Source organism: Opisthocomus hoazin, chromosome 5 (assembly GCF_030867145.1).
Source record: "Opisthocomus hoazin isolate bOpiHoa1 chromosome 5, bOpiHoa1.hap1, whole genome shotgun sequence".
In the NCBI taxonomy this organism is placed as follows: Eukaryota; Metazoa; Chordata; class Aves; order Opisthocomiformes; family Opisthocomidae; genus Opisthocomus; species Opisthocomus hoazin.
Window position 1 is genome coordinate 11,429,749 of NC_134418.1, and position 23,440 is coordinate 11,453,188.

Sequence of the window (23,440 nt, forward strand, 5' to 3'; positions counted from 1 at the left end):
GGGTGGGAATCAGGGTCTGTGTTTCCTCTAATGATCATTACAGAGTGCTCATCAGGTGAAATATGTGACTCACTGGAAAGTTTCTTCATTCCTGCTTTCCAAGGTGAGCTCTGCATACCTAGGAATGCAGGAGTTGTGAGTCGGGGAATCTGATGCTGCAGTCTTAATGCTGGAAGCATTCCTCTGCAAGGGGAGTGGAGCAGAAGTTCTGGCTTAGACAGTCTTTTAAGCATGATTTGGATAAATTGTGTGCTAGTGCTATAGTTGATGGGGTTTTTTTCTTCCCATCTGACCTTTCTTTTTCTCTGATTCTAAATTATGCAGTGATACACCTGCACTAGGCTGTAACTGGTTTAACTTCAGCTGTTCACATGTGGTAAAAGAAACTAGAATAACCAAGCCTTTTCTGGGAAACAGCCTTGTTCTATATTGTTTGCAGGTTGACAAGTACTCCAGCAGAAATCTGTACAGGTTTTAAAAGCAATTTTGTTTTAAGGGAAAACAAAGCAGGGTCAGGGTTGAGTATGAATTCAGATTGTTCCTTGTGAAAAAAAATCTGAATTAGCTAAATAAAAGCCACTAGAACAGAAACAGTTTACTGTGAATGAGTAATCCCTTAATGCTGCTTTAACACTTCAGAGGACCTGTGCCAGTAGCTTTCAAAGCTGTTGAAAATGCAGTCTTGTTTTGGTTCATTTGTTTGCATGGGACCTCCAAAGCAGGCAGCATGTCAGAGGAACGAGAAAGTGGAGTAGTTTAGAGCAAACGTAACCCTGACAAGCTGGAGTGAGCGAGCAACTGCTGGCAATGCGGCGTAGTTAGCATCGCCCGCTGGTGTGAACACCCCGAGAGTGGAACTGCCGTTTGGCCCTTCCTGCTGCCATGGAGGGACGAGGGCGAAGCTGCCGGCTGCTGTGTCTGCCATTTTGCAGTCCCTTCTCAATCCTCGGGTGCTGCGTTGAGTGCTTGGTGTGGTTACTCCCTAATTTCCCTCTGTCAGCCAGGAAGGTGTAAATGGTTTGGTGTGTGGGGTGAGTTTACCTCTGGTTTTGCCTGAAAGGATCTAGGAAATTTTCATCATTCATCACTGGAGAATGATGGGGATTCAACCCTCTAGGAGTGAGGCAGTGTCTGAAACTGTCCCAGATGTGTCAAGAAGTGTGTGTCTATTTATAGCCTGGACTGTAAAATAAAACTTATCCACCTGCAGAGTTAAAGCCAAATACTTCCAATAACAAATTTAGGTACAGTTCTCTTCAGATTCACATGAACTTCTTTCACAGTAGTTTCACTGTGGTGACAGGTATTCTCTAATGAAGCTAACAGTTGACTTGATTATGTTTTTTCATATGTCTTAAAGAAAAAATGGAACAAATATTTCTTCTAAGAAAACTTGGCATTATTTGCTGAGTGTTTTTAATTCGCTTTAATTAATATGATGATTAGACAAAGAAAAATGTATACCTGATGTGTCGCTGTGGTCCTTAAATGTTATCCTTGTTGAAAATGTAAAGTTATATTTTCATTCTTTCCTAATGTAATTCTGTATCTTTGTCTTTTTTGTCCTATTTTTGTGTTAAACAATAGCTTTGCTTACAAAATTTTGCGGTGGTTAGCTATTACATCTTAGTAAATATTTCTGAACTACAGAATACATTTAAAAATGAAGTTTCAAAATGTTTTGTTTCTTTAATTTTACTTGTCTTTATAACTATAACTTTTCAGTCTTTAGTTAGCCTAGGTGATTAACTGAGGAAAATAAACAGCAATAAAAACGTCTCTGTGAAGAACAGGCCATTTCTTACTGGCTGTAAATTCAGTTTTCTCAATCAGTTTGTATTTATAGTGAGCTGTATATTTGCTTTTTGATTTGGTATAGAATTATGGAAGATTAAATCTGTTTTATTTGAGGATATTATTTTCTCATATCTATTACTGCTAATTTTTTAAAAAATTGAATGTCTGCTTTTTTTTATCCCTTTGTCACAGAACCAATTTTACACTTGTGTAAAGCGAGCGATGAAGAGAGCAGTGAATTGTGAAAAGGCATGCAACAAATAAATGAAAAGTTTGTGAATAGAACCCTGTTGTGTACAGTTCTCTCCTTTACTTAGAGCAGTCATTTCTTTCACCTTTCCACTTCTGTGAACAAGTAGCATTTCTTCATGATTTTTTTGTGTGTACTCTGTTTATTCCTATGTGACAAAGATGATCTGGGGTTAATACTTGAAATTATTATAGTCATGCTGCTACACACGGTTGAGTTTTCCAGAATTCTTCATGGGTCCTTGTTAATTTCTCTTTCAGAATACAAAAGATATTCCCATTTTTTTGAGAACTAACGAATCCTGTGATTTCTCAACTTGAGGTTCCCAACTGCACTATGTTGCTTGAGTCTAGAAGGGAGTCATGGATCCCTGTTTTTGTCAGATACCCTGATAGATTTAGGATCTGTGGTTTGATACCTCTGCCTTCTGCAGATGATGGTGTCCGTTACTAGCTCATTTTCCTTGGTATTTTCCTCAGTTGACTCCTTTCCTAAATTTTTAGCATTTCATGTGACTTCTCATTTCCATGAAAAACATCAGAGTCCCTGTCTACCGACTGATGAGTGTATGATTTTTTTTCTGTCTCCTGTCACTATGTAGGTTTTTGCCCACTTTCTGGTGAACAGTGAGTTCTTAAAGGGCTACCTTCCTTGGGTAATATTCTAAAGGGTTGCAGTCCATGGGGTGAGGAATGTGAGCAGAAAATTTTGTCCAAAATATTTATTTTGTTGAGCAAGAAAAGAGATTTGTGCCTGCTCATTTTGCTTCTGGCAGGGGATTTCTGTTAAGACACTCATTTAATTTACTTTGCAGTGGAACAGAAGAAAATTGAGAGATGATTGAGGTTGCTTTTTCTGTGCAGGGGTTCCTGGTAAAAATGGGGAGGGATATTTTGAAGTCTACACTACTGTCAGCTTGAGCAGGAGGTGTGCTAAATCAAGTAAATAATGCTTAAGAGTAAAAGTGAATAATATTTTATTGACAGATTTGTTAATCTTTTTTTAACAGAGCTGAATAGTACTGATTTGAAAGACTGCATCAGTGAAAATAGCCTCAGTAGCAATGCGAGTCTTCCCAGTGTACAGAGCTGCCGACGACTTCGAGAAAGAAGAGTTGCAAGCTGGGCTGTTTCATTTGAGCGTCTTCTTCAGGATCCTGTTGGTGTTAAATATTTTTCGGTAAGTTTTGAGGGATGCTAAGAGGCCTTTCAATATACCTGATGTTGCCACAGTAATTTTTTGTGTTCTTTTTTCTTTCTTGACACTGTCCTTACATAGGACAAGGGACAGAGTTCATTACCACACAGTTGTTATCTGAGCATCTTTCTAAGTTTAAACTGGTTTGCATTCAAAAAAGAGTTCATAGTAATACACATATTGCCATGCATTTCTGAATAGCAGAAGTTTCAGATAAAAATGGAGACTGTACTTTTCTTTGTATCTGAACTTCTAGAAATCTTCCCTGTTTTATAAGTTACATTTGGTTATATTTCTGTCTGTAGCCTTTGAAAAAGAAAGAGGCCCAAAGAACTGGTAATCTGTTTGTGTTTGCCTATTGAAATGTTGGAAGCCATGTAGAACACTTTTTCAATAGTACAGTGGCTTATCTTCCTGCAAAAGTTTTTTAGAAATACTTTTTGGAAGGAATTAAGGTAGCTAACAGCACTGGTTAAAGCTGCAGCTCTGCAGCTTGAAGGAGTAGTGTGGAGTATTTGCAAAGCATAAATTAATCTTCTTCACAGCACGTTTATGAAGTACTAAGTAGTGTCATCTGTTTTACACATAAGGAAATAGAAGTTTATACACTTTTTGCATTGTTGCACTGAAAGTCTGTTGCTGATTCTGAATCACAAGGACATTTTGTGCTGTCCAAATAATTTTCATAAACAGGGCATAAAGAAACTTATGGTGTAAGAGGTGTAGATTATTGGAATCTGCAGTAACTCAGACTCCTGTACTTGAAAGTACATTAAAATATAAAATGATTAATAAGCAGACTTTCATCTTAAGTGATATGGTGACCCAAAAAACCACATTAACAGTGAACACCTGTTTGAGGAAACGGAGAAGAAGAAAGCAAAATAATATATCCTGGATATTATGTTCCCTGTCTTTCCATTTTTCTTAGTGGAGTAGCCTAAAAGTGATTAGAGTTTATGCTTAGATATTAAGACTTCTTGTCACACTAAAAAAAAATAAATTGCAAGTTTAATCTGATGTTAGAAACCACCTGAAAAATGATGTGATTTGGGAGTGTGCTACTGATAGTATAGTTGTCTTTTCTCATTCCTTTTAAGCAACCAGTAAACTTACTTAAGTACACTTAAGAGTGTAAGCCTTGGACTCTGGCATAAAGCAGAGTCACGGTGCCAAAAAAAAAAAAAGCCTTTTCAAGTGATAGGTTAACATTACTTCAAAGGGAAGCTCAGAAAGCCCATAGACTGAGTGGGGAGTCACCTATAACTAGGCAAAAGATACAGATTTCTGCCAGTATTCAGCAACACTGGAATGTCAGCATTTAGTTTACGATTGCATAGTAAGCATCTTGGTACATCTGGAATTCAGCATGCAGAGGCCTTTCCCGAGGACAGCTTTGTCACGGAGCAGGAATTACTCTCTGAGAAGAAGAGATTTTGCATGTTTTGCAAATACTCACATTTTGCATAATAATCTGCTGATTAGAGCAGTTATCCAGGACGTGAGAGACCTGATTGCAAGTTCCCTCCTCAAGTGGTTCAACCCAGCACCTCCACCTTCCCAGCCCTGTGTGACAGCTGCTAGGCTAAAGCATGTTCCTGCTGGGACACCGCTCAGCCTTCCTGACGGCACTGGGTTGTGGGGCAGCCAGCTGTGCCCAAATCATGTGGCCAGAAAGAAGGCAAGCACGAGATCGACTGCAGATTCGTAGTGGAGACGCTGAGCAGGGAAGTAGGCAGCTGGGTTCCAGTTCCTGTTCACTAATTTGGTTCGCTTTTAATCTGTAATTACATGTAAAATGCAGAAATATCCCCTGACTACTCTCTGGATTGTCTTTTATACACTTGGTGTGTCTCAGGTTAGGTATCTGAAGAACTTCTAGTTTAAATTGAGAGCTTGCTAGTGAATACAGACTCCCTGTATTGTAGTTTATTTCAATTGCTTTCTTACAGTCGGGCTCCCGAAACTCTATGTAAATCTTAAAAGCACAAATAAAGTGAAGTTTTAAGTATTTCTGTGAAGATTCCTTGTAGACCGCTTTCTGAGACTGCCTTGTGTGTTAAGGAAGCTTGAGTGATACCAGTGTGGCACTTGGGTGAAGGTTGTGGCTTGTGGGCTGACTTAAAATAAATTGTCCAATTAAACACTGGTACCTGAAGTATAAACAAGCATTGTTCCAATTACATGAGTGCCTAGATAATTTTTTTAGAGGACAGAGTTAATTTTTTAAAATATTCCCTCCCCCCTTCCCCTAATAGTTAAAATAGTTTCAAGAAGTATATGCTGAGAGAATATTGAGTTATGCAGATTTGAATCAGGGACAGTTTGTGGTTGTACAATTTCCCAACTGAAGGGGGTCCCAGTCTTCACCTGGATTTTTGGATACTATAATATAAATGTCCTGATTATTGTCTGTTGTACTGGGAGAATTTTTTTTTCCTCCAAGAATGTGTTTTCCAAGAAGAACCCATGTAATCACATCAGCAAGCAGTGATAAAAGATTTTCTGTAGTTGCCATGGGTTGCAGAAAGACTCTGTAATGAATACAGAACTGATTATGGGCACTGCTCAATAAACATCTACTCTGTTATACAAGTAGAACTGCAGTTAAAGGCAGCTGGTTTATGGTGTAATTTTTAAATCTAATTATAAATTATTTAAATTTTTATTAAGAGTTTATTCACTAGTTTATAAACTACTTAACATGAAGTTTCAAACTTCCTCTTTGTACATGCAGCGGATTTGATTGTAACTTGCTGGCTTCTTCTCAATTGTATATGTTTAAAAAGAAATGAGAAGGTGGAGAAGCACTAGGCATATATTGGACATGCATTGATTTTTACTTTAGGATAAAGCTGGACTGTAAGACTGATTGAAATGTTACCATTATGCAAATTCATCAATCATTATAAATGTGTTGTTTGAAACGGCAAGTGACTTCTTTTCTTTGAGACATCTATTTATGTGTTTATTTTTCCCCTAGGAATTTTTACGGAAAGAATTTAGTGAAGAAAATATTTTATTTTGGCAGGCCTGTGAATATTTTAACCATGTACCTGCACATGATAAAAAAGAGGTACGTCAATGTTGTATTTCAATACATGGCATTGCTTACTAAAAATTGTTACTTCTTCAAGGTTATTGAAATTATTGGAGCTGTGCTTGATCTTTGTACTGTGACTTCACTAAAATGGGATTGGAGCCTCAGTCTCATTTTCTCAGTCCCCCAAGAGTACTGTCCCAAGTTTAAGATGTTGGATATATTTAGACTGCAGTGAAGGGCAGAGGTAGCTCTGTAAAAATTACCTAAGGAGTACTTAATGTTGAAAAACGGGTAGCTGCAGTAGCCCCAGTGCAAGGGAGTGCAGAGCAAGTTAATTTAACATCTTGAGGAGGGGTGAAGATTAGCCTCTGTTGTGCTCTTTCAGCTAGACTGCCTCCACTAGCCAAGGTAATGTGTTTATGACTAACATAGATATATCTGCTGCTGTCAGTGTAGTCGCCTTTGTTCACAAATTAGAGGAATCTGCATCTCTTCTTTTTAAGGCAGTCCTCTGTTGATCAGGCAGTTTTGGTGGATTTTGAATTTTGTGCATGTTGGCAATGCTTCTGTCAACACCAAGCCAAATGTAGTCAGGCTTACACTGTGCAAGTGGTTTCATCTTGCAAGTCTGTCTTTGCTCTTTTGTGACCATTGAGGTTTTCCCCACTTTCTTCTGTCTTTGAACAATGTATTTTCTGAACACTCCCTTTAAGGGGTTTGAGATCAGTTTGGTGCTATTTTCACTATTTCCAGAATGTGGGTGTTTCAAAATAAGCAAGTTAAAAACAGCATGAATTTTTTTAACACTGAATGTTCAAATATATGTTTACTTTTTTTCTAACTTCTAGAAGTTGAAGCTTAGGGGATTTATTTAAATAGTAACTTATATAAATGATCTAAAATCTAAAAAAATGTATTCTCCTTTGTAAGACAGCATATGGTGTGCTTCACCTTTATTATATTTGTAGTTTGATTATTTGAAGTTTTATTTTTATGGCAACTTTTACTGCTTAAGAAATATCTGATGAATATTTGTAATATTAAAGGAAAAACCCTATTTATATGACTAAAAGAAACCAAAGCTATTAAATGAAAAATGCTTATATCTTAAGGAAACTGGAGCGGCTGTATATTTTTGCGTAGACTATATCAGTGTAAAAAATACCTATATAAAAATATGTTTGCAAAGCAAACACACATCTGGCATTTCTTTTCTGTAGCTTTCTTACAGAGCTCGGGAGATCTTCAGTAAGTTCTTGTGTAGCAAAGCTACGACCCCAGTTAATATTGATAGCCAGGCACAGCTGGCAGATGATATTCTCAATTCTCCACATCCAGATATGTTCAAGGAACAGCAACTTCAGGTAACCATAGAACACACGACTGTAGTCTGTTGTTATGTCTGTTATATTTTCATCTGGAATGCTGTAAAATCTATAAAAGTAGTTTCACATGCTGTATATTTTACTATGCATAAAAAGAGAAGTCAAGATCATGTAGATTTGATTAGCAGAATAGAAAGAGGCTGTATAATGGAATGCTGCTTGACTTTTTGTGTACATTTCCCTATGTGTGGAAAATCGAGAGTAACTAAAAAATAATCTGAAAAATACTACTATTGAAATGAAGGTTTAGCATAACTAAATAATACCACGTGGTGCAACAACATTGCCTATGGTGTTTGCGTACAGTTGCTTATTCTTCTCTGGAGTGGACAATTGTGTACACAAACAGTGTCTGATTTTGGTTAAAGTGGTTTGTAAAAATGTCTCTGTTGTATTGAAGGAGTCCTTCCCTTGTGCTTGAATAGAATTGTCAAACGGAGAGCTTGTTGGAACCATTGGTGTCTGAAGACCTCTGAAGTGGATGCGTTTTGAATAGTTTTTGATGTTCAGAACAGAACAGTTATGTAACAACTGGATACATTTCACATTTTCTGTAGAATTTAACTTTCTTCTTTTTGTCTCCTAAGTAATCTCTTTGGTAACTCCTACTCTAATCATTTATTAGTAGAAATAATTTTGAGATCCTGTTATTTAGAAATCAAGTATATAACTTTAAGTGCATAAATGAAGCAGTTCATAATCCTGGTTTTAGGGCAACCTCAGATTGCGTGCTTTTGGGGTAGAAGAGCAGGTGGGTATAATATCTTCCTCTGTCTAAAAAGTGGAGGTAGAAAGGTAGGTCTAACTGCTGGTGTGGTAGCTTCTGGCATTATAGCCCACACACTTACCAAGACCTGCGGCTTCTGCGGGAATTACTAGCCATGATCTTCCCTGAGATTTTTTCATGCTGAGATCTTCCCTGAGATTCCTCATCTCGGCTTTGTGGAGCCCATGCCTGAATTCCTTTTCATCCTCTGCCGGTTGTTTGGTGGAGCAGATAATGTTCTCGGGGGTTCTGCTGGCTGGGCTGATGCAGGTTTTCTTCCTTCTTTGAAAATGCTGTGTCCTTAGGTTGGAGGGCTCCTAAGGTGGGTGAAAATGCTGATGTGAAGTGCTGCTGTGGGTCTAATCTTAGCCATGTGGCCTGTCTGGACTTGACCTGCTTATCTCAAATTAGCAATGCCTCTGTAGTTCTCCCATCGGATCCTTCAGTCAGGCCTGTTCCTCCCACTGAAAAATTAGGTGAAGCAGGGTGAGAGTTACTTCTGCCAAAGTAAGCGGCATTGGAGCTAGGTGGGTAGCTGAGGTACTAATGGTGTGTTGCCTGGCTGAGGTCAGTGCTGCGTAATCAACTGCCTTGATGGCCCTTAATATCTTGGTGTCACGGAGTGGTGGTTCTGCAGTAGGTCAATTTGTGGTCCTGATGGGTGGTGTGACCTTGGGAGCACAGAACTGTAGGTGTGTGTAGTTACTAACGCACACCCACAGACTTTCAAAGTTCAGCTCCTGGCGGCGACACCATCTTAATGATGCAAAGGCTTTGCATTTGTGGTCTTTCACAAGACTCTTCAGATTTCAGCACTGAGCATGGAGTGTAAAGGTGCTGATCTATGGTGGTCGTCGGATAAGCATTATGTCATAGAATCATAGCATAGTTTGGGTTGGAAGGGACATTTGAAGGTCATCTAGTCCAAAATGCTGCTGGAAGTGGCTTTCTGTCCATAATCTGACAAATCTGCCCTTGAGCCTGTTGTTAGAGGTGTTGTAAAAGGACATTGTGGATGCAGCCAAAATACCTAGTTAGGATTTTACTGTTTCTTAGAATAGAATAAGAGCAAGCATTTTGAGTGTTTCCGGATGCAAGACAGTGTAGGTCACTTGTAGATACTAAAATAAGAAAAAATATCATTTACTTCATATAGAGTTGTGTAAATAGGTGTAAGGTTTTCTGCTCTTGTTTATGTATAAAGTTCAAATTAAGCTTTTATAACTTATATTTCTCTTTGTCATTTGTAAGAACAAGAAGTAGCATCTGCTAGATTTTTCCAGATAAGCAGAAGTCATTAATGTGTGTAAATTAATATGATGATAATGCTAAATATAGGAAATTGGGCATGTAGTGTGGGCTAGCAACATAGTAGGGCAGATGATGATCAGCTCAAGGTAGATTAGTTAAGCTGTCATCACTCTGCCCAGCAAACTTAAAAGGTTGAAACATTTTTGCTGTATAAAGTATATTTTATCACAGACTTAATCTCTGCAGTAACTCTCCTTGTGTCTCTTTATTATTCTGCAATATTTTCCTTTATTCTGCCTAACTAACTGGCATGGAATAACAATTTTGTGTTCTTTGTTTTTCATCCTGAAACTGTGTTAAATTTAAGGTATCAGTGTTAGCTGTGCTGTAGAATCGTGTCATATTTTCAAATACGCACAAATTGCATTTAGACTAAAATATTGTGATTTTTTTGAGTTGTATAATCTCTATAAATTTCATTTTCTTAAAAACCGCAAAGGACAGGCGAAGTATTTCGTATTTTTCAGTTAGCTTGGTTTTTGCAGCTGTGTTGTTGTTTGCATACTGTACTTACCATTTTCCCCAGTAACCTTGTATCAGCGATGCATCTGTGAGTTCTTGAGATGGAGGCATTTTGATTTCTTGTAATTGCCTCTCTGTATTTTACACTGTTTTGGCAATGCACCACAGTATTAATCTTTGAGTTCACCAGAACTTAAGAAACGTTTCAAAGCTATGTGTGTCTTATACACTAAATAATTTATTGAGCGTTGGACTGAAGACTACGTGTGCTCTGAAACTAGCTGTCTTTTTGAATTTTACCAGTGTACCCACCTGTGGTCAGAGGAGGAGTGTGTTTTTCACAGTATGAGAGAGAGAGATTCCCCTTTGTGAGCAGTTTGTCAAGTGGGAAGAGTCACTGACGCCGGATTGTCTCTTTGACACTGCGTTGAGGGCACATTAGTCTTTGTGCCGAGCTGTTTCAGCATGTTAAGGTGGCACAGTTAACCCTGCAAAAATATTCCTTCCGTAGCTTACCAAGCGTAAAGGAGTTTGTTAGAGGGCCCAGAACCACGACAGGCAGCACCTAAGAGGGAATGGGAATGTCTGGGGGGAAGGCAGGAATGTGGAAGTGCGCGTTCAGTTTGAACTAGGTTTTGGTGACTCTGCAGCATCTTGCCGTTTGCCAGAAAGCTTTGGGCTAAGGCTTGTTTAGAAAGGTGTCTGCGCAATCTGAAAAATTATTTCCATCTGCAGCTGGGCCACTGTGGCTTAGTGATGGATTTCACTGTAGACTCTTGGGAATGCCATAACCAGTTGGGTGGTGCATACTGTCTTTCACTTGTGGGGAACTGTCATGTCCCAGGAAAGTGGCATTCATGCTGTTTTTTCAGGTCGAGTGAATCACTGGAGAAGATGTAAAGGTAAAAGTATGGAGTCGTTTCGAACTATAGGTTTGCAAAAATGGAACAAGAAAATCAAATACTCGTTTAGCATTGAAGAAAGCACTTCTCTTCCTTTAGTTTCATAAATACAGCCTCAGACGTTTGCTCTAGGCCTGGTGTACAGCTGCGTCATTCCTGTGTAGTTAAAGATAAATGTTGGTCTTGCCCAGAGCAGCCATTTAATGTAAACTATTCTTATTCAAGGCCTTGATTTTACAGCACCTTGATTATTGAATCTTCCAAATATATTGCTCTTTTTTTTTTTTCCCCTTATGATTGGGCAGATGAACATTACATAATTTTGTAAAGGACTCTTTGCTTCTCCCCACATCAGTAATTAACATTGTGTATCTTGCATCATTGCATACTATTGCATATCGTATTCCTGAGTTTTAGACTATAAACTTTTTTCTGGTTCACAGCTACCTCAAAACATCACATGTGTAATTTAATCTTGTCACATGTAATACTGATGTAATAATCTTTAAAAAATACTTAAATTGGCTAGCTTGCTGTGCGCTTCACATAGAACACGTGAAGGCATAAATGCAGTATGTGATGGCTATGAGGATGGAGTTGTCAAGACTCTACAGCATCTCGGCTTCTCATGCACTTTGCACAAATCAGCATTTTTCTGAACCTGTGCTAAAGGAATAGATCAAATTATGTTTCACTTTAAATTGGTGTAGTGTATTTAACCAGATGTAAACAAAGTCATGCATACTGCTGTTTACAGTTAATGTCCTAAATTTTGTGGGAGTTGGCTGTTGCGAAATAGCTTAATTTTCTTGATGTGTTGTTTAAGCTTATTTAACCATTATCCATTGCATTTTAATTTCAGATATTTAACTTGATGAAGTTTGATAGCTATACTCGCTTTCTCAAATCCCCCCTTTACCAAGAATGCATCTTAGCTGAAGTAGAAGGTCGTGCTCTTCCTGATCCTCAGCGTGTTCCCAGCAGCCCCACTTCTAAACACAGCATCAGTTCAGAGAAGTCCAACATCTCAACACCGAAAAAGGTTACCTTTGTATTGTCGTTATCCGAAAACTGTGTTCTAAAATAATCTTTTTCAAGTTCTTTAGAAGATCAAAGATGATATATAAAAACCAACTAGAATATTTGTTCAGTAGTGCTGGCAAATACAATTACAAAATCCTTATGTAGTCAGGAAAATACTTGGTTTTTTTAGTCCATACTTTTGAATCAGATTTCTAGCTATTGACTTCCTGAATAGAATTTTAAATTTCTGTAGTTATTTAAATATATGTGTACAAATAAAAAATGAGGATTATTTTAATGCATCAGTTCAGAAGCTTATTCTGATTGAATATTGGAATTAAGATGTGGTATTTTAAACTTTGCTGAGAGCAGACATTTTATAAGCAGTTACTGGAGAAGGCTTAACCTAATCTAACTCATCTTTGCAGAGGATAGTTTTTAAATTTCGTGGCTCCTATTGGACTAAGATAATTCTGTGTAGAACAGATACAGTTGCTTAAAAATTAGAACAGTAGTCTTACTGATCTCCTGACATTATTTAGAGCCGATTTTTTTTTTTTCTTCATGTAGGTAATACCACCATATTATTACATAACTGTATGGGTAAATTATAACTTTGTATTTTTCATGTCAATCACTGTGCATTAGCCCATCTGCTATTATGTATTTTTATGACTGGGAACCTTTTTCGAAGTAGCATTTTAAGGAATGTTCTAATAATCTAACAAGAATAGTGGGTTGTTAAAAGCAAGTTTAGTTTAATATCAGGCATTCCTGATGTTTGTATTCTTCAGCACTGATAAATACTTTGATTATACTCATAAAGGTTAAACAATACTTTATCATTGTCTTTAAATGCAGTTCAGGTTCAAGCCTAGCCCAGGAAAAGTACCTGAAATACCAAAATGAAATTCTGTGTTTTGAAAGGAAGGCAAATGGCCTTTCCACGTTAACCTAGGCGTTACTGGTGAGCTGCGGGGAGTTCTTTCATGTTTGCAGGAGATTTGTTTCTGTGATTTGTTTCTAAGTATTGTTTTGTACTCCCTACCAAGTAGCACATTTCCATCTATGTATTTCTTTTTCTTTCTGCTGGGTTTTTTAGGGGTTTTTTGATTGCTGCTGAGAGGGATGCTGGCATACACTCTTGTGAGTGGGGTAAAGAAGACAGCTCACCTGACCATCACACTCTCATTTTAGGAAGAAGTGTGGGAGGGTTTATTTTAGATAATATACTTACAGCTGTGATCCAACCAATGATTTAATTGTGTTTTGGTGATAGTTAAGTGGCAAATCGAAGTCAGGAAGATCTTTAAATGAAGAGTCGGGAGAGGAGGACACTGAGAAGAAAAAAAGGGGAGCATTTTTCTCATGGTCAAGGAGTAAGAGTTTGGGAAAATCACAGAAGAGAAAAGAAAATGGTGATTATCCAAATGGTGAGTATTCACATCTGCTTTGTTGCATAGTTCTTTCAGCAATAGATGTGACTAATCTCATTGTGTTTAGTTTGCATCTAAGTGCATCCTTGGGTGTGACAGAGAGAAAAGAAACTGTCAAGTCAGAAGGCCATAGGGTGGCTAGTATCACTGGAAGTTTTGTGGAAGCAGATGTACAAATAAATAGATGAAAATATGAAAATACTTGAATTTGTTTTCACTGTCTTCCAAGAGACTTTTTCTCTACTTTCCAGCAGACTCTGTTTCTGTGTGCTGGCAGTTGCTTTTTCAAGCGGAGAGCTACTATTTTTATAGTATGATAATTTCAACTCTCTAAAGAGAAGTTCAGGAGCTGTACGTGCAAATAGGGCTATAGTTACAGCTATTAAAAAATTCCTCCATCTGCATTATCCTACCTTTCTTTCTTTTATTAGTACCACATAGGTATGTTCACTTTTGATCACACTCACTACCTGTTTCCACCTTTCCTGACTAAAATGAAAAAAGAAGAGTCAGATTTGTGAAAACCCTTGTAATCTGCTGTTTTCTTACTTAACAGGTTTTGAGAGTTTAAGGAAGAGTTCCTCTATGAAAGCACCTGTATATGGCCTCTAGAGGAAGAGATGAAAGTTTTGCACTAACTCGTTCCATTGAGTTAGAAGTAATAGAGAAATTCCATTGAAGCACCAAATTTGGACGATATTGTTACTGTGGTTTCTTCTGTCCTATTGTCTAGTAAAGGCCCAGACCCACAAGATATCACTGATCATATGACTAGTTTAAGTGTTCTCATTATACTTCTGTGGTGAAAAGACATCAGAGGCATTTGCTAAGATTATAGACTTAAACTTCTGAAAGTGATTAGTGATTGTCTTAGATTTTAGTTTTCTAACACCATACTTGCACTTTTAGAAATATTTATCTCCCTTCAAAATATCTGAAGAGGTAGAATATTTTTTAAATTTTTAAAAACATTTTGATTTTTTTGATTTTTTTTTTTTTACATATAAAAGCAAGTGGGGTTATTCAAGGGGTACATAACCAAGAAATACTAGACCAAATATTGTTTGTTTTCCATGCTTCATTTCACAGTATGAAGATTTGGTGTTTTCTTCCTTTAATGAAAAAAAATATTTTTCTGTCCAGAGAAGCTACTATTTGAAATAGCTTACAGTATTGGAATAAATAATAATAAAAAACCCCTTTTACTTATTGCTGATTCTTTCCACAAACAGATTCTATTCAGTCCAATGGATTATCATACAGACGGGAATCACAAGGCTCCATGTCATCAACTGCTAGTCTTGACTTGGTAATGGCGGGCTCTTAATAATGAAGTGGGGAAGCAGTGAAAACAGTGAATTACTGATTTTCTAAGTAGTGTGAAGCAATTTGTTTAAGTAATACTTTGAGAAAAGGTATTAAAGTGCTACAGTTAGAGAGCAAGATGTAATATTAAGCAATTTTAGGATACTAGAAATGTAATAGAGGTTGTGTTACAGAATCACAGAATGGTAGGGGTTGGAAGGGACCTCTGTGGGACATCTAGTCCAACGCCCCTGCCGAAGCAGGGTCACCAACAGCAGGCTGCACAGGACCTTGTCCAGGTGGGTCTTGAATATCTCCAGAGAAGGAGACTCCACAACCTCCCTGGGCAGCCTGTTCCAGTGCTCTGTCACCCTCAGAGTGAAGAAATTCGTCCTCATGTTCAGATGGAACTTCCTGTGCTTCAGTTTGTGCCCATTGCCCCTTGTCCTGTTGCTGGGCACCACTGAAAATAGTCTGGCCCCATCCTCCTGACACCCACCCTGAAGATATTTGTAAGCATTTATAAGGTCCCCTCGCAGCCTTCTCTTCTTCAGGCTGAACAAGCCCAGCTCCCTCAGCCTCTCCTCGTAGGAGAGATGCTCCAGTCCCCTCACCATCCTCGTAGCCCTCCGCTGGACTCTCTCCAGTAGCTCCTCATCTTTCTTGAACTGGGGAGCCCAGAACTGGACAGAGTACTCCAGATGAGGCTTCACTAGGGCAGTGTAGAGGGGAAGGAGAACCTCCCTCGAACTACTGGCCACACTCCTCCTAATGCATCCCAGGATCCCATTAGCTTTCTTGGCAGCCAGGGCACACTGCTGGTTCATGGTCAACCTGCTGTCCACCAGGACACCCAGGTCCCTCTCTACAGAGCTGCTCTCCAGCAGGTCGGCCCCAAGCCTGTACTGATGCATGAGGTTGTTCCTTCCCAGGTGCAGGACCCTGCACTTGCCTTTGTCAAACCTCATCAGGTTCCTCTCTGCCCAACTTTCCAGCCTGTCCAGGTCACGCTGAATGGCAGCACAGCCTTCTGGTGTATCTACCACTCCTCCCAGTTTGGTGTCATCAGCAAATATGCCGAGGGTACATTCTAACTCTTCATCCAGGTCGTTGATGAAGAAGTTAGACAAGACTGGGCCCAGTACTGACCCCCGAGGGACACCAGTAGTTACCAGCCTCCAACTAGACTCAGCACCGCTGATGACAACCCTCAGAGTTCTGCCATTCAGCCAGTTCTCAATCCATCTCACCGACCACTCATCCAGCCCACACTTCCTGAGCTTCCCTAGGAGGATGTGATGGGAGACCGTGTCGAAAGCCTTGCTGAAGTCTAGGTAGACAACATCCATGGCTCTCCCCTCATCTACCCAGCCAGTCATGCCATCGTAGAAAGCTATCAGATTGGTCAGGCATGATTTCCCCTTGATGAATCCATGCTGACTACTCCTGATAACCTTCTTTTCCTCCACTTGCTTGATGATGACCTCCAGGATAAGCTGCTCAATCACCTTTCCCGGGATGGAGGTGAGGCTGACCGGCTTGTAGTTCCCTGGGTCCTCCTTCTTGCCCTTTTTGAAGATTGGAGTGACATTGGCCTTTCTCCAGTCCTCGGGCACCTCTCCTGTCCTCCAGGACCTCTCAAAGATGATGGAGAGTGGCTCAGCAATGACATCCGCCAGCTCCCTCAGCACTCGTGGGTGCATTCCATCAGCGCCCATGGATTTGTGGGCGTCCAGATCGCTTAAGCGATCCCTCATGCAGTCCTCCTCGACCAAGGGAGAGTCATCCTCTCTGTGGGCTTGTTCTCTTACCTCTGGGGCCTGGGATTCCTGAGGGCCTGCCTTGGCACTGAAGACTGAAGCAAAGAAGGCATTCAGTAGCTCTGCCTTCTTGGCATCCTTCGTCACCAGGACACCCGCCTCATTCAGCAGTGGCACCACATTGTCCCTAGCCTTCCTTTTGCTGCTGATGTAGTTGAAGAAGCCCTTCTTGTTGTTTTTGACATCCCTTGCCAGCTTCAATTCCAGGTGGGCCTTGGCCTTCCTCGTCGCATCCCTGCACGCTCTGACCACATTCCTGTACTCTTCCCAAGTGGCCTGTCCCTCTTTCCACATTCCATGGACCTTTCTCTTCCACCTGATCTCCGCTAGAAGCTCCTTGTTCAACCATGCAGGTCTCCTGCCTCCTTTGCAAGATTTCTTTCTCAGGGGGATGCACCACTCCTGAGCATGGAGGAAATGACGTTTAAACAGCGACCAGCACTCTTGGACCCCCCTGCCTTCGAGAGCCCTGGCCTACGAGATTCCTCCCAGTAGCTCCTTGAAGAGGGCAAAGTTAGCCCTCCTGAGGTCCAAGGTTTTGATCCTGCTTATCGCCCTGCTTCCTCCACGCAGGATCCTGAACTCCACCGTTTCATGGTCACTGCAGCCGAGTCTACCTCCAACCTTCACATCCTCCACCAGTCCCTCCTTGTTTGTTAATACAAGGTCCAGCAGAGCTCCTTTCCTTGTTGGTTCCTCCACCACTTGCATCAGAAAGTTATCATCGATGCTCTGTAGGAACCTCCTGGATTGCGCCTGCCTAGCTGTATGGTCTTCCCAGCTGATGCCAGGGTGGTTGAAGTCCCCCATGAGAACCAGGGCCTGTGACTGTGAGGCTGCTTGCAGCCTCCTGTAGAAGGCCTCATCAAATTCCTGGTCAGGTGGCCTGTAGTACACACCCACAGTAATGTCACCCATATGAGCCTGTCCCTTAATTCTAACCCATAAGCTCTCAACTTGTTCATCTGCCCCTGGGCAAAGGCTCAATGCATTCCAGTTGCTCCTTCACATATAGAGCAACTCCCCCACCTCTCCTTGTTGGCCTGTCTTTCCTGAAGAGTCTGTAGCCATCTATGACAGCAAGCCAGTCATGCGAGTTGTCCCACCACGTTTCTGTGATGGTGACCAAGTCGTAGCCGTCCTGCTGTATAATGGCTTCCAGCTCCTCCTGTTTATTGCCCATGCTACGTGCGTTGGTATAGACACACTTGAGCTGGGCTGTCAGTCTCACCCCTGACCCTGGCACACCAAGCCTGGGCTCATCCCTAGCGAGGTGGGCTATGACCCCTTCCCCCTTCAAACCTAGTTTAAAGCCCTCTCAATGATATGTGTTCATATATTGCTTCTTATTTTGTCCTTGTAACAGAAAGATATCTTGTCATAGTACACAGGAAAATGCTGTGCACCTCAAATATCAAATACTGTGTTCATTTTTGGGCCCCTCACTACAAGAAAGACACTGAGGTGCTGGAGCGTGTCCAGCTGAGGGAACTGGGGCTGTTTAGCCTGGAGAAAAGGAGGCTGAGGGGAGACCTTATCACTCTCTACAACTGCCTGAAAGGAGGTTGTAGTGAGGTGGGGGTCAGTCTCTTCTACCGGTTAACAAGTGACAGGATGAGAGGCCATGGCCTCAAGTTGCACCAGGGCAGGTTTAGATTGGATATTAGGAAAAAATCTCTTTACTGAAAGACTGGTCAAGCATTGGAACAGGCTGCCCAGGGAGGTGGTAGAGTCACCATCCCTGGGGGTATTTAAAGGACCTGTAGGTGTGTGGTGCTTAGGGACATGGTTTAATGGTGGACTTTGCAGTGTTAGGTTCACAATTAGACTCAATGATCTTACAGGTCTTTTCCAATCTAACTAATTCTATGATTCTTTAATCACTGAAGACACTGTGATTTCTAACCATCAAGTTCTCCCCTCACAGTGTAAAACTAATGGAATACAAAATTAAAACAGCATTAATAATAGAACATAAATATAATACTTCAAATATATTTTAACTACGTTGATATAGAGGAAGAATATAAAAGAGGAAATTTTTAAAAGTTTTTTTGTACTCTTGATATCCCTCTAGTAGTCTAAATTCTAGCAGCTATGTGGTTTTGCCTGTGCTGCAAATACTGATTCAGGAAGCAAGCATGGCAAAGTCCTGTTTATTTCTGTTGCAGAAAAGTCTTAAGAAACAGAAAACGCAAAGCTCTCCATAAAGCACCAACCTCTCTTTTCTTTTCCACGCTGATTAAGTCAGAAAGTTACTGTGATTTGGATGAGAAGTAGTAAGTTAGAGAAGAGAAGAAGCATGAGGAGTACCCTAAAAGACTGTTAAAAACAGTATTTTTGTAGTGTCCTTATAAGTGAGCTTTTTGTTAAATTTTCAAAGATATTTTTGATATTTCGTAGTAGTGTTACTCTAGAATAAAGGTTAATGCTGTGCCCTTTAGCCCTAACCCATAACATTGTACTTCTTGTTCTCTTTAATAAAAAAAGCATGGCCATTAAGTGAATTATTTAAAATTTTAATTTCTCTGTGTTCTATTTGTATGTGTAGAATGCAGATTATGTTAAGAGGAAATTTTGTTTGAGGAACCTGATGTTTAAAGGTGTTCCTCATCACTTAGATGTTGATTCATAATGTGCCCATGGTAATTTTTACATCAGCAGGTTACTATAGAGTATAGACACTTAACTATTTGGAAGCTAAATACGATGTAGTTACTGCTTATGCTTTTTGGTTAGGAGTTCTGTTTTATAGTTTGAGAATCTTGTTTTACATGCTTGCTGTCTAAAACTTCATCTGTTCTTGAAATATATTTAAATTTGTGCAGTGCTGTTATCTTTGTCTAATTTTTTTTTCAAGATTTAAATTTATCTGATATTTGTGATACATGGAATGATTTCTAAAGTGTAACCATGGTAGAAAGTATGCTTCTTGACTTGTTTTGATTTGTACAGACTCTAAAAATTTGTGCGTATTCCTAATTTTCCCATTGGGCACTGCCTTTGCTTTCTTTGTCCTGTCAAGTCTGAAGCCTCAAGATTACCTGCATTTGCACCAGATAAAGAGAAATCCCCCCCCAAATACTGCTGTATAAACCTTCCAGATGGTTCATCCAGCAAAATGGCTGTTAAATCTGGATTCTCTATCAAAGAGGTGCTGTCTGGACTCTGTGAGAAGCATGGCATTAACATAGCTGCGGTGGACCTTTTCTTAGTTGGAGGTGATAAGGTACTTCATATTGCTGTGCTTTTTTTTTTTTAAAGTGTTTTCATACTCATTAATAAGAAATTCTGTTCTCTCAATAGTAGTACGTATTTGCTCTTTCTGCCTATAGCTTTACATTGGCAGTGCTAGTTAATTGAAGGAGAATTTTAGTGAAACTAGAACTAGTTGAGTACTGTGGTTGGTTGTGGTATCTACATTACAGAAAGCAGAAGAGAGCTTCTGACAAGAATTTCCTTATAATAAGAAGTTAATTTAGGTATCTAGTCCATGAGGTTTGTCCAGGGGAAGGGTTAACTTGTACTTAATTGAAAGTATCCATAAAGAAAACAAATGTGTTGTGGTAGACGGTACTTCATTAAAGCAAAGAAACATAATGACATTCAGTTGTTCAAAGCTGAAATGAGGTGAATTCATGCTGGAATTAAGGTACATGTTTGAACATTGAGGACAGTTCCGAAGACAGCAGTCTACATTGGTGCAAGGTGATGGCTCTTATTCCAGAAGAAGCATCTCCAACTCAAAGAGAAGCTGTGGATGTGAAACATTTATTGTCTTAAATTTGCACTAATGATCAATCTAGATGATTACAATGACAAAAATCAATGAATGTACATAGTTATGTGCCTGTGCTTTTAAATCTTTTAGTGACTGTTAACTTGCCATATTTTCTAATGCATCATTCTATGTAATAATTTATTAGAGCTCAAGGACCTAGGCTTGTTTTAAAACACTGAGTTCCTGAATACCTGCTGACTCTAGTGGAAGTTGAAGTTTGGTCGTTGTTTCACAGCTAACCAAAATAAAATACACTTTAATCATGTTGCATATTGTGAATTAATAACCACTAGAATGCATACAACCTATATTAATAATTTTCAGAGTTATCTGAACAATTTTTCAACCACTCAGCTGTTCTTTTGTATGTATTTTTAAATTAATTTGCTGTCACTACTTTTGTTTCTGGCGTGTGCTCTGTAGCCGCTTGTGTTGCACCAAGACAGCAGCATCCTGGAGTCTCGGGACCTACGTTTAGAAAAACGCACTTTATTTCGGTAAGAATCAAAATCACTAACTTCCTCTGGTATTTTCCACCCTATTTTCCATTTTACATTTGCAAGTGCACTAAAGTATATTGTCAGTTACCTGTGCAGCAAAACAGTAGTTAATGCAGAAAAGAATTTGTCGGAGTCCACTAAAAAATCCAGTTACCCGTGCAGTGCAACATCTTAGATTGTAATGCAGAATCCGGCATTAGGGGATCTGCGGTTCCCATTCATTGTACAGGCACCTTAGAAGAAATAGGCCTTGATATCAAGCCAGAGCCACTTGTGAAAAAGGAAGGTGACCTAATGTTTGTAACTGAAAATTATTGACTTCCACATCTTGCAGTTAACTCACAGTTTGAGTTTCTGTTGAAGTGAAAGTGTATTTTTACTTCAGATTGCAGTACCACTTAGGCAAGAGATACACATTTAGCATGGGTAGTCTCTGAGTTACACAAGGGCTTATGTTTGATACCCTGCCCACATTTAGGCACTGATATCCCTGAGACTTAGAGCCAGCTGCTAAGTGATTCCTCTGCAGCTAATGGTGAGGTTGGGGTGGCTCCGAAAGGTAACTCAGGTCGGGGCGGCCAGGGTAAGGATCAGTGGGAGAAATGTGGGCCTACAGGAGTGTTTCAAATTGAGTGGAGCAGCACCTGGTGAGTTGTAAATGCTGCAAGAGGAAGCTTTCTGGATTGCTGTCTTGGATATTGTGGGATTTTGACGCCAATGCTCCCGTTTAGGGACATTTAAATATGATTATGATGTCTAACTGCTCAAGCTGAGACAGTTGTGAATAAGGATGTAGGACAGATCTGCAGACCCAGAGGGACCTTCCACGTCAGGAAGAGACATGTTTAGTAGGTTGAAGCAGCACAAGAAGGAGATGGAAATGGACTTGCGAGTCTCCTAGTCTAATCCTAAATGCAACAATAAAAAAAAAATAGGCCTTTAAGATTAAATGGATATATTTATTGATTACATGTTCCCATTCAGTTACGTCTGTAATTATGTGCCTAACTGGCAGATTACAGTAGACTAATTGTATAAATATAAATTCATCTGAGTATAGATTTATAACCCTGAATCTTAAATAAGTTAATGTTATAATATTATTATTAATATGGGTATAAAATGATCTAGTACATTATTTAGTATTGTGTAATATTATTTTATATTATACATTTTTTAACAATAATCTGGTTTTGTTATTTTCCAAAATGCCGGAAAATGTTTTAAAGTTCCTGAATTCTAAAAATCCATACTGGTGCTATGAAAACTCCTGAAATAATTATTTCAGGAAACAGTCATGAAGTAAAATGCTTGTGTTATGTTATTGAGTTGAGCTTTTGAAGTGAATAAAATTTATTTTGTTGGGTAGTCTTCATTTTAGCTTTGTATTACTTTTCTTTAGGAAGTGGGGCTCGTTTCTATTTAAGGGTACTTCAGATTAATGAGTACGGTATAGCATATTCAATTTGCAAATTGAGGTTGAGCAGTTTTTTATTAGGTGAGAGTTTGTTGAGTTTCCAAATTAATGAGGAACTTCAAGTAGGCGGTACCATATGTTACTTGTGTGTTAATTACAGTGTAGAAATGTTCTACATTATTTCCTTCTGTGGGTAGACACTGTGTAAGCAAAAATACTCAAATATTTGGAATATTTTCAGACATAAGACAAATACTATCTGGATATACTTGGTTACCTTAGTGTCTGCCACTTCTGTGTCAATTACCAGTTACTGATTATAATTGATCATTTCTACTTAGTAGCTGTTATATTCAAGGAAAATATGAAAGACAAAGCTTCAGTTATTCAGGTTTCTTTTGGAAGGGAAAGGTCAGTAAGACTAAACATCTTGTATATACATAATTTGTGTGAGAGAGAAGATGGGTTTTACATTTAATCGTAACTTACAAAATCACTAATGGTTTTCATTTCTTCTGATAGTTTTGTTAGTGACAAGCCTGCCCTTGTTTTCATACTTTAGTGCCATTATAATCAAATGTGGCTGTTATGGGGGAATCGGGGCACATATGAAGAGCATTTAAAAAAACCAAAAATTAAAAATCCCAACAAAAAACTAGGCACAATTCTGTGCAGGGAAATAAACATAAATGGAATATTTATTTGTGTTTTAAAAAAATTTTCTTTTTTTTTTTGCCATTTTGATGAAATGATGTAAAATTGCATAATAGACTCTGAAGAGGGCTGTCTTTATCCTTCAAATTCCAACCGAGTTCCTTTTACGGCTTTTGCATATAAGCTTCTCTTACAGCAATTTTTTCTACAGTCATAGAATTATAGAAGTGTTAAGGTTGAAAAAGACCTCTAAGATCATCAAATCCAACCGTCAACCTAACACCACTATGCCTGCTAAACCATGTCCCAAAGTGCAATGTCTACATGTTTTTTAAACACCTCCAGGGATGGTGACTCCACCACTTCCCTGGGCAGCCTATTCCAATGCCTG

At 39.2% G+C, this 23,440-nt stretch overlaps 1 protein-coding gene across 5 annotated transcripts in view; it reads left to right on the forward strand.

The window, feature by feature from the left end:
- RGS12 (regulator of G protein signaling 12) overlaps positions 1-23,440 on the forward strand; it is a 91,973-nt gene that overhangs the window by 48,617 nt on the left and 19,916 nt on the right. For all 5 annotated transcript variants that reach the window (XM_075420417.1, XM_075420416.1, XM_075420420.1 and 2 more), the window contains 8 exons: positions 3,057-3,226; positions 6,228-6,320; positions 7,508-7,651; positions 11,976-12,155; positions 13,416-13,569; positions 14,805-14,881; positions 19,723-19,926; positions 20,902-20,975. In XM_075420417.1, coding sequence (XP_075276532.1) covers positions 3,057-3,226; positions 6,228-6,320; positions 7,508-7,651; positions 11,976-12,155; positions 13,416-13,569; positions 14,805-14,881; positions 19,723-19,926; positions 20,902-20,975 — 1,096 coding nt within the window. The remainder of the gene's footprint in view (positions 1-3,056; positions 3,227-6,227; positions 6,321-7,507; positions 7,652-11,975; positions 12,156-13,415; positions 13,570-14,804; positions 14,882-19,722; positions 19,927-20,901; positions 20,976-23,440) is intronic.